Raw genomic sequence first — 12310 nt, forward strand, 5'->3', positions numbered from 1 at the left:
ATGGACTTGTTAAACTCTGACCTCTGCTATATGATACTAAGCGTTAATCATTTAAGGCCCCGTTTCAAGTCTTCTCACCAATCAAGTTAAACTAAAGAAAAACACAGGGTTATCATCTAAATACTACCCTCATACACTATAGTGAAGAATAATGAAATGATGACAACAATAAAAAATTAATATCACAATTTGAAATTATGCCATGTGAATCGGTAAAATGCTTTTCACCTTTACCTGAAAAGGTCTATTTCAGTTTTCATTAGTTTGCTTTAATGAAAAGCTACTCAACAAAACCACATATAAGAGACTTTGTTCACACGTTATTCACAGCAGAGTCCTTCGAAGAATTAGTCAATTAAATATCAGGGTTTGATAGCAAACTAGCATGATGTCTTTACTCTATATTCTAAGGTGCCTCCATTCCACGGATCTTGAATTGATCTTGCATTGATCTATTAACCATTTAGGAGATGGTTACGCTTATTTGGAGAACAAATCTTGTATAAAGTACATACCACAGAGCACAAAGTAAACTTTACAGAGCAAACATTTTCTCTTAATATGTAAATATCATACAAAACACACTGTCTCAATAGTGGACACTAAAACAAAATAAGACCTAAAACTCTAAAGTAACAAAAGTAATTCTTTTGGCTGTCCTTCACGTTTGCAGAAATAATCTACATTAAACTGTCACTCGGTGGGGGTTTCAAGAGCTCAGCTTTTATGCTTCAGATGTGAGAGTGCACACCTTGAGCAATTTCAATTGTTTGCTGTTGTTTGTTAGTTAGAGTTCCTGAAAGGTCCTGTCAGAAAGCTATACAAAATAACAGCAGGAGCATTATAACTTGCCATAAATGTAAAAGCATAATAAAAGGACTCTGAGTGAAGCACAGAGATGTTATTTCACTGAACAGCCTAAAAGAGGAATTATTTGAAACATCTTTTTTATGTACTATTTCAGGTGCCCATGGCCATAGAAAGTAAACTATTGAAACTCGTAAAACTATTTCATAAAAATGTAAATAATGTAAAACCATTGAAACATTGTTACTCTTAAAGCATGTGCTCTTTAGAATAGATCTCAGTTAAACGATTTCTATTATATGCTTGATAAATATAATATGTAAGTACGACAGTGTTCAACCAGCCTTTCAGGTAAAGTTGTAAAGAGTCAAATGGGATTTCCAAATACTGCAGCTGGACCCACCTGAAATCCTCAATGGTCAACAGATGCCCACATTCAAGCTTTTAATAAAAGTTCATACGCTCAAACTCGTGGATTTTCAAAGTTCGACTAAAAATTAACATCATGTTTAAAAATCAAATCAAACCATCGTATTTCTTATTTGTGCTGGTATGAGTAGCAGGCTGTGTCACATGGTGTCTTTAATGTGGCATGTGTTTAATAAAATCCCTTTCTTCAGTCACACAGACCACCCTTCCCCTCAGGGTGTGTTTACAAGTTTTCAGTCTAAACTCTCATCAAATGACATTAGGAAATCATGTGAGTTTCCCTTGTGCCATTAAAACCAGACAAGGGCAGATTTGTATACTTAATGGAGGTATGCAAAAAGCCCATCAGCATCACCGAATGTTTATCATGGTTGATCCACCCTTATGCCCTGGGTGTAAAAACCAGCGAAGATATATAGAACTAGTAAATATACAATTAATAGCAGGTGGGAATTGAGGACACAACCATGTGAAGCACTGAATAGAGGACTAAAACATTGCAATAGTTTGGACATAGCTCTAAGCTTGGCTTAAGTGTGAAAGATAGTATTTGATAGAGGATCAATGGTGATTTTCACATCTTAAGCAAATGTTGTTTTGCCCTTATTTTCTGGGCTATAAAAGGTAGAATCTGTGTGATTTTTATGTCAATAAATGTGTCTTTCTATATCGTTCTGTTTTAGAAATGTTAGGAAACACTCAAGGCAAAGGCACGCCTTTGGTATGTCTCTAGAATTTGGAAAAAGCAAGAGCAATAACACATTTCTCTGGACTTTTCTTTTTGTTCTCTTTCTCGGTATTGGCTGTACATTAAATCTGTATTCCCTAGAGTCTCAGCCTCTCAGTGGTCAGGTCTGAGGAACATCAGTAGGTTCTAAGAAGGGCAGACAGACACACACACACTCTTTTTGCGGATGATCTGAATCCCCTCTAACATTCCCGGCATAGCTCAGCTGTCCTCCAGGCACCGGCCAACTAATACAAGTGATGAAGGATACACAGCCCTATACCTCATGTAATTAAACAGTGTGCATGAAATGTGAATATAATCCTACAAAAGACAAGATAGATGGTGTTTTCACTGGTTTATTGGCATGAGATGAACTAAACCTTGCTGTCTCTATTTACGTGACGCTCCACGTGTTGTTGCTTTCATAGCATCTGGAAGTGGTTAGCTGCGCAGATGCAATGAACACAAGCCATTTGCAACATTTGGTCATTACTTTGTCTTTAAATGCAGTATTTAAAAAGGTAGGAATGTCATTGCATTAGATTGAAAGGTGGTGAAAGCTTTGCTTTAAATGATTGAGAAAGTATAAATCACATTAACTTTTGACCAGACACGTTTTATCATTATTTTAAACAGTAACTACTGCTTATAACCTAAAAAAAATATTTAGCTTAGTGAAAAAACAACAATGATGCATATGACTTCCATGTGAAAATTAAGTTTTGTGGCCACTCACTGTAAGAAAATGTTTTTTCCAGCTCGTATTTCAGGCATTACAGACAGACCCATCACACCACACCACAGTGATGAAAGACTACTGAAACAAGATTACCTCTAACACTGCAGACAAAAAATTCCAAGACTCACAAGGGGAGCAGTAAAGAAAAGTAATAAGGTCTCAAGAATGCTTCAGTTGTTTGTCAAAAATAAGAGCAAAAGGCATGTAACATTATTATTTTTCATCAAATTTTTTTGAAAGAATTTTAGAAAAAACCCATCACAAAAAGTCCCTTTTAAGCTACGAGAAGGAAACAACAACTCAGTACACTTCTGACTGACTCCAACTGAATCAAGAACCATTCATAATATACTGTAAATAAACCAATCCTGTTTAGGCTATTATAGTGAGTTTCCTACCTTTTCATAGTTTTCCAAAATTGTGAATGAGACTGGTCACAAAAATTTGTGATCTTTTATATTAGTAAGAGAACTTGAATATATCACAAAGTTTCAAGACCGCACTGTCCTGTCGTCACCAATAAATCTGTAATGTCTTGCTCCAACACCTTCGACCCCTGCCCAGGACACCACAATGAAGTTTCTTTCCTGGCCACTTCTCTTCATTTCCCTTCATCTTCCTCGTGTATGTGTTTGATAGAACACCATGCCTTACTCACCCCATACTGCTGGCCGCACCATTTCCGTCTGTTCTCCTACAATGCCTCTCTCTCTTCTCTCAGTCCCCCAGAGTCAAAATTCTTGCTCCGTCTAGCTATTGGCTATGATGTCACGGGCAAGGGGGAGTTTGGTTTAATAGAGGAGTGGGTGTGTTGTACGTCCATGCTTACACAAAGACCCTCTGTCAGAGCCGGCCCCCTGGCCGCCCTCTTTCCTTCCCACTCACGCTCCAAACTCTTCTTTATGGGCGGCAGACACCCTACAAGGAAAGGCGCAGTACTTTTGGGTGGAGATATGTCCTTTGGGTGGAACCCCTCTGAGTCAAAACCCAGAATAAATATCTTGCTTTTTATCTGCATGTTCTATGATTTCACACACAATGAATCCCTTTGAATCAAGGTGGGGGAATAATCTAAATCTTACATAGTGTGTCTTCATTTTCTTTACTCTTAAATTACAATAATTATGTTATTTTATTTTCCTTGAAATGTACCCAAAATAAAGTTATACAGTTCATGTTAAATAATAGTTTTTTGATGGCCAGTTCTGAGTCAATGTGTCTGAGTCAAACATTTTTTTCCTCGGCTTAAAAACACAGGAATCAAAAGAGCAACATGATATTATAAATCAGATAGTTTCCAAATAATTTATTTGGACTGGAAGAGACGGATTTAAAGCAGTTGTCAAATAGCCAGTACTTGTGACGGCGCATCAGTAGATTTCTGTATTTATGCACCAAGTTACAATAGAAATATTTGACTGTGAATAAATAAGTGACTTTCTTTTAGCATCTAGTCTGTTAACTTCTTCAGGAATTCACTCATAAAAGCTAGCGTGTAATGTCTCTGTGTCTTATCAGTCCTTGCGATGCACATTGTTTTATCACAATTTATAAATAGAAGATTAAATAGATGTCTACTTATGGTTTTCCTTAAAATCTCAAAATAGGAGTTAACACAGTATGTCCCTGACAAAATCCTAGTGAAAGGACATTGTAGTAAGACTTATGTCCTTGTGCAATGAAGTGCCTTTTAAATGAGAAGACAATAAAATACAGATAAGAGCAAAGGAGATCCAGTTGAGAGAAACGCCTCACAGTCATACAAGGTTTTTTAAGATACTGTATGTGCTTTGTGCCAATAATAACACCACATGCTTGTTTCTATTCAGAGACAAACAAAGACTGCAGTATAACCTTCATGTCAATTAAATAATACAATTTCAGTAGACTGACTAAAACTGTTTGTCTTGACTTGTTTCTGGAACATCAGATGCAACAATTTACAACAGTAAAGAACCAAACTATGTAAAATATATGCACGTGAAAATATTATATGTATTATAAGACGTTATATGACATGTGCCGTTTGTAAATTCTGCCCAGGAATTTTGAGGTATCTGTAAGGATTAACTAAAATGTCAGTGTGTTTTGTTTGAGGATGTTGATGCCAGTAGGCAGGGGCGTGTCATCCTTTTTCCGTAATCTGTCTGTCGATGTGGATCAAGAATAATAAAAATGTATCATGCAATGTGCAGTGTTGAAAAAGCAACAATCTTTTGCTAAGCTACATTTGATGTACTATTCTTGATTTAACCTCTAAGCTTATTATTAAAATAAGTAGTTATCTTGATTATTATTAATACAATATTTATTCATAATAAATACCTTTTTATAATTAAAAGAAAACATTTTGTATTTGTCTTGCAAAAAAAACTTAAAAAAGACAGAAAATGTTTAGTCAAGTTGGCACAAAATGCCTAAGAACTATGCATACAATCATAAAAAATTGTCTAAACAGTTAAACAGTGATTCATTAAACATTGCATTTCAGCACAAATGTAATAAATAAAAATGTGACTGACCTGAAAATTACTACTTTTAGAATATCTTAAAGACTTGAAGATCTATGTTTTTCAATGGTTGAAAATGTAAAGTAGAAAAGAAAAGCCAGCTAAAAAAACTACCACAAAGAGAACAAAAAAAGTTTTTTAAAGAACGATAAAGAGCCTTTGGAAATCATGCCAAAATAATCTATGTTTCCAAAGAACATGTCAAAAACTAATAGAGAATGGTTGGTTTTACATTAATAATAAAATTAACCAAATCCTAGAGTTCACTCCAAAATGAAAATCCGGTCATCATTTTACTCACCCTATTGTCATTTCAAAACTGTAGGCTATGACTTTCTATCTTCTGCAGAACACAAAGGCAATACTTTGAAGAATGTTCGTAACTGAACAACGGAGAAACCTTTTGCATTGGTTTTCTGTCCAAACAATAGAAGTGAATGGGTACTGCCGTTGCTTTGAAACCAACATTCTTCAAAATATCGGCTTTTGTGTTTTGTAGAACACAGAAAGTCAAACTGGTTTGAAATGGTGAGAAGTGGGTAAGAAAATTATGACACAACTTTTGGTATTTTTGGGTGAACGATCCCTTTAAACTGCCTTTTCCATGCTCAAAGTAAATTGCGTGACATTAAGTTATTTAACATGTTTGCCAAAGGATAAACAGCTTCTTCAAAAATAAACTGAATTTGTTTTAATGGCATCATGCAGAACTGGTTAACAAAAAACGAAGGATTTTTGTGGTTAAGGTTGAAGACACACTTGCGGAACCTGTAGGAATAAACCAGAATAAGTTTCATTGTCTTTAGGAATGTTCTTGCAAGTTTTTACTTTTAAACTAACATTTCACTCAAAATTTAGATTCTGTGATGAATTGACTTGTCTTATTGTTGTTACAAACACATCATTGTTCTGTGGTACAACTACTGGTTTCTCAGCAATAAGGAAGCAAAGAATCAAAAAGTATTATAAAAGTCTATATCATATGTGCCTTTTATTTCAAATGTACCAGACAATTGAATAGCTTTGGATGGGAAAAACATACTTTTGATATGATCATTGATCATATTTATTTAATAATCTTCCCTCTCACTAAGCTCTTAATTTGTTTAGAAATCCTTTAGAGTGTTTTTTTAATCAGTTGGTGGAGTAGGGTACAGTAGATCATGAATTCCTCTTTGTTTGCTACAAAAACAACTGGCTTCAAGGTTGACTTGACATCATATGAATTTCATATGTGTGTTTTCTGCGAATATATGTTCTACTACTAAACTACAAAAACACTATAAAAGTAGAAAGCATTAAAACAATGTTAAGCAGAGACTGAAAACATCAATGTATCTGAAGACAAGGTGGTGAGGAGGAGAATGAAAACCCGCTCTTAAAGCCCCAGTGAAATCCATATGAAAGTTTTTTTCCTTTTATAAGAAATAAGTTAGCCTTAAGGATGTCAATAAACTGATATGCTAATCCATTTAGAAGATATAAGCGTTCAATGTCAAGGCTGCATGGAAGAGATCGGACATCGCAGCCTTGATGACTAAAGGAGAAGACAGACACCAGTGTCACTCACCAACGTAAATAACAAGCTTCAAATGACACATTACAGGTATCACTGATCTTCCTATTCTTTTCAATAGATTTTCACACCACTGTGGCTATCATGCTGTTAAATGCCAGGCTGATGAAACCGTTAATGAAACGCTATAGGTTATTTTAAAAGTGGTTTCTGCATTTTTCAGTTGAGATTTCGTCCACACATCAAATAATGCTGCGAGTTCCAAGGCATCTTACTGGGAATTTAAAAATAAAGGTGCTTTATGATGCCATAGAAGAACCCTTTTTGTCTAAACGGTTCTACAAAGAACCTTTAAATTTCCAAAGAACCTTTCTGTTTAAAAAAAGAATTAGATCTTCAGAAGTTTCTTAACTGAATGGTTCTTTGTGGAACCTAAAAAGGCTCTTAAGTGGTCTTACTGTGAAGAACCCTTTAAACACCTTTATTTTTAAGAGGGCAGGATATTGTGCTCAACAACACCATGCCTAAAATATGACCTGTAATCTATGGCAAAGATAAGACAGTTAGAATAGGTGCATCTGGAGATTGTCAAGTGCATTGGCCCAAAACTGGGAAACATCAACACCCTAAACTAACCAAGGATGGTCTCATCAGGGAAGCACAATCGTGTTGTTGCCACCAAGTAAGTAAAGCTCATAGTTTTTTTATTTACTAGCTTTAGCACATGACATAAAGTTAAAAAAAAAGTAATAGAGCTGAACTTGGCTTTATGTTCTGAAAGTAAACTGGCTTAAGGGTCATTAATAATGGCACCAGTCCTGTTGAGTGAAAGCTGAATTGGCTTAAAGGATAATGTGTTACTCAAGGGATGTCAAGTGCACTGGCCCTTACAGGCTTGCGACCTCACAAAAAAGGTCAAAGGAGAACAACCAATGAATGAATTCTACAGCTTGTGTTTATTTGAACGGACATCTCTAAAACGACTTCGAATGACATTTCAGTAACATCAAAATAAGTCAAATTTTCCAGTAAAATGTAACACCAACAGCATTGTAGATGTTTCATGTCTGGCAGAAAAACATTTTGCACCGAATACCTTTACTGAATGTGATCAGAGCGGTTGATAACGAATGTTCTTTTGTGAAATTTCTGCACTGATCAATGCCCATTCCTGACTGGCTACAACAGATGGACCGTTTTCACAAGCCGTCATCAGCATTGTAAATCTCCCAAAGTTTCCTTATTTTTATTTGTATGCACGTTCATAACACTATACTAAGTATTATATTACCTTTGCATCAAATTACACAAATAAAATAGTTTATGCCAATGCGAGGGTGTTTCTTATACAGTGTCTATGGAAGTCACGTAAATTGGACCTCATTCTCTCTTTTGGCTGCTGTTATCAGACTTCAGAGTTCAGTCTTTTTTTATTTTGTTGAAAGTTTCTTTTGCTATTTGCTATAGCAAATCCCAGAAACGTGAAAAAGGTCAATTTCTACCGCATAGTTAAATAATATTACAACAGCAAAATTTTAAAGGAATAGTTCCCATGAAAACGACAATTCTGTTATAATTTATTGACCCTCATGACATCCTAACTAGACTATGACTTTTTTCATTAAAAGGACACAAAAAGTTGAATATTAACACTGACATATTTTTATATGTGACTCAAAAATAGGCATGAAACAACATCAAACCAAACCGAAATAATGCAATACACTACCTTAGGTACGTACCGTGGGTCTCATTGCATCCTGAACGCCCCTGCTACCATTGCCCAGCCCATTGATGATGTTTACCTTGCGCTACCTTATGTCACAAAAAACCCTCCTTGACATTTGATTAAGTAGTAATTAACACACTTTTATCAAACTAATAAGGGCTGTATTTTTTCTAAATGCAGTTACAGCCTTCCAAATCCAGGAAACACCTATAATCCTAAACTAATATTAGTATTATAATTGGGTTAAAAGTGAAGCTAGTGTTATTGATGGTGCCATGCTATAAACCCTGTCCCCACATCACACTAATGTTCACAGAAATACGGGTATTTTGAAAACCACCCTTCGTCCACACGTAAACATTCCCGTAAGCCTTATATCTGCCATGTTGAAGATTTTTAGAATCTCCTCTGTTTGGCATCCGATTCCAGGCTTCTGATTGGCCAACACGGCTTTATGGTTAGCGTTGGTTTGGCATGTTCATGACCGGGTTTCATAACATGTTTTAGCGTTTTCATGTGTATGCGATTTTTTTTAAACAAAGTAGGAAAAACGTTATAAAAATACACATGTACATGCGGACTAGGCCTAACCACAATGTGGCACCCAAACAAATATGATCTATTTAAAGCTTTTTGAAAGTTTCAATTCTTTAATGTTTTTTATCTAATGTAAGTACACAGCAGGGACGCCTAGTACGAAGTGGGACCAAACCTTGTACGATAGCAGTGTGATCCTCAAACCTTTGGTTAACCTGCTTTCTGAGCCCTCTGGGAGCATAAATATAGAGCACATCTTCTCTAAAAAACTGCTGCAATGTGGTAAACCTTGTTTTCAGCAATTTCAAAATGGTTGTTTAGAAAAAGAACAGCTGGTCTGCATTTTGAACCTAATTGTACATCTACACATTATTCTGATCAATAACATGTAGACATTGGATATTCAAATTGCTTAACATATAAAAATCATGTTATACAGAACACTGACAAAAGTATAGATGACAGCAAATACAGATTTAAACAAATAGTTTAAAGAAAAGGAAGTAATAACACTGTAAACATCAACAATAACAAAACACACCCACTTTCTCACTTGTAACAAGTTGTTATTTAAGTTTATAACCTACTTATTTACTAACTTCAACAAAATAGTAGTTTTCCCACATGTTGCTGTGTGTTGTAGCTTCTTCATCACTCAGTTAACAAGACAAAAACAAGCTATTATAACAAACATGTCTGCACCAGCCACCTCTAATGCTCACCACCCAGACACTAGTCTAGTACCTGAAATAAAGATATCTTACCCTTGGGATCTTTTCCAAAGCGAGGCAGAGAACTTCCCAAGGTGCTGTGTATTTCAACATGGTCAAAGCTTCCTCGATATACAAGACTCCTCAATAAAATGGCAATTACTGCTACAGCATTCCATCATTAGATGTTTACGCCTCTTCGAATTATGGCTCAAGGCCTCCTCTATAAAAACACGAAGCCTGCGCACAGGGAGTAACATTCCACACTACTGCAGATCTAAGCAGTGCACATTCAAGCAACGTCCTCCCATAGGGCTTAGGATCAGAAAACAAGCTTAGCATCAGAAGCAATTATATGGATCTCATTTGCTAATATGCATTTGCCTGTGAAGTTTTTTTTAGTGCACTTTATAACTGTCAAAGTGAAAGGAATGATGATGACAAGATCAAGAAGTATGCTCGCAAAGTACTTAATATGAAAGCTGAAAAATAGTGCCTCAGTGAGTAGGAAATGGAGTAAGGAAAGCAAAAAGCAAGCCTGAATCCACACTTTGCATCACATCATGTCTGCAATTATTTTCAGGCAAATATTTGAAGGCAGCACATCCTTTACTATATACAATATTCCACAATCCAGTTGGTGAGCAGTTGAAATAATAAAAATAATTATTTATTTTATAAAAACCCAATTGCTAATTTTTTCAACCAAGCAAATGTTACACATTTTTAGAAAAACACGACTAGTGATCCTCCCTTATATGGTACATAAAATGTTAAATACCAAGCCATTGACTGATGGGACAGTGAAAAAGCAAGAGAGGAGAGCTGCCTTTGGTTTTAGATGCATGTCGTCCTATGTAAGAAGACCAGATTGGAACTGTTGATTTCTGATGGTGCTTGTCAGTGTTATATCCAGCAGGCATCAAATGATCAGTCAACAGACTGTGGTTGTGCCAGCAACAAATTCTCAATTTCTCTGTAAGCATTGCACAATGTAAAACATTTCTAAAAAAGTTGGTTTCACTTTATTTTTACTGATTTTTTACTAAGTTTAACATGCTGAATACGAAAATCACATACATATTTTCACAAATTTATACCTTTCGGGGTTGCACATTATTTTACAGCATGTGTACCTATAGTGCACTGACTATGTATTTAGCTAAGAAAGTACTGCGTAACTACATGGGATAAGGTTTGGTTTAAAGGTAGGTTCAAGTATTACCCAGGTATAATATTTACTATAATAAGTACACAGTATGTACATGGGAAACAGGACTGTAAAATAAAGTGCTGTAATATTACACTAACACTAACAGAAATAACAAGGTACTGGCAAAACACAAAACAGTTTAACATAAAAGTTACTAAAAATGAGTCGTCCAAAACTTCAGAAGTGTACATTTGATTGTTTTTGCCTTTATGACTAATACTTTCCTCACGAACCAAGTTCCAGATGAACTCATCTTCCCTGTGCTCCAAACATTTTTAGAATTTTGTGACCCAGAAACATATTGCAAAGCTTTGACACAATTTCTAGCTTTTTCCCCATACTATAAATACAGACCGCCCTTTCCAATTAATGTAATTGGTTAAAACCATAGGCATCTCTCTCTTAACTGTCTATGTCAACCTATCCTCTAAGCTACACGACAGTATAGGTCTTTTGTCCCTTCCCTCAAATATGACACATTGACTAAAAGTGTTGAATAAAATGCCTCTAACAGCACCATGCGATAACAAAACATGACATGACCACAGATTTAAATCTGAGGCAATATAATATCATTCATACTTTCAGGCTATCTTTTGCAAAAAACAAAGTGTTATATTTTCCGTCCACTGGTGGGCCTAGAATTAGCAAGAATTTGCTTTATTTGTCAAGCCGTACCTTATGCAACATAGACATTTTTTAAACTCTTTTAAACGGACAACAAACTTCAACAAAAGGAAGCAGCTGATTTGTTTGTGCTTTCAGCACAATGCAGGAGGCCAAGCCAGACAGGAAAAACCTCAAACCATTCCAAGGACAAAGCCTGAACAACCCAAACAAGGTCCAAAAGATAGCACCGCAGTTATGCTATTACATTTAAACTCCAAAGAGGCTGGAGATTCAATTTCTTGTACAATGCATTGAAGCTGGGAAGGCACAATGACAAACTTAAATTTGTGCCCCTAAAATATATGTCATAATAGAATGATCAAGCTTAGTTGTAAGAATAGGATGTTGTAAGCATTTTTTATAAACTATATGAATGTTAAAGCCTAACATGTGGTATAAAAAAGCACAAAGGCTTACTGTAGTATTTCTGTCAGTATAAAAATAAAACTGTCATCAGCCTATGGGACATTGATAAAACCCTGGAAATATATTTAATGCATAAAGTACAGGCTACTGACCTAATGTATCATTCTATAATCCCTCTTGCTTTATTAATGTGGCTCTCCTGATTTTGCCAAGTGCTTGATGTCCTTAGGGCAACATTTACATCAACCAATCAGATTTTAGAAATAAGTTAAGAGTTTATTTAAAGTTTAATCTTACAACCAGGATTAGGTGCTTCTAGACCATTGTTTTCCCCTCTGGTTTTAAGGGGTTAGTG

At 35.5% G+C, this 12310-nt stretch overlaps 1 protein-coding gene across 2 annotated transcripts in view; it reads right to left on the reverse strand.

The window, feature by feature from the left end:
* palm2akap2 (PALM2 and AKAP2 fusion) overlaps nt 1-12310 on the reverse strand; it is a 74050-nt gene that overhangs the window by 11619 nt on the left and 50121 nt on the right. Inside the window, exon 1 of one of the 2 annotated variants that reach the window (XM_079448410.1) lies at nt 9762-10008. The exons of the other annotated variant lie outside the window; for it this stretch is intronic. Within the exon in view, the coding sequence (XP_079304536.1) occupies nt 9762-9821 (60 nt within the window). The 5' untranslated portion in view covers nt 9822-10008. Of the gene's footprint in view, nt 1-9761; nt 10009-12310 lie in introns of those variants that run through there. 2 annotated transcript variants of the gene reach the window in all.

The sequence above is a fragment of the Barbatula barbatula genome, assembly GCF_947034865.1.
Source record: "Barbatula barbatula genome assembly, chromosome: 24".
Classification (NCBI taxonomy): Eukaryota; Metazoa; Chordata; class Actinopteri; order Cypriniformes; family Nemacheilidae; genus Barbatula; species Barbatula barbatula.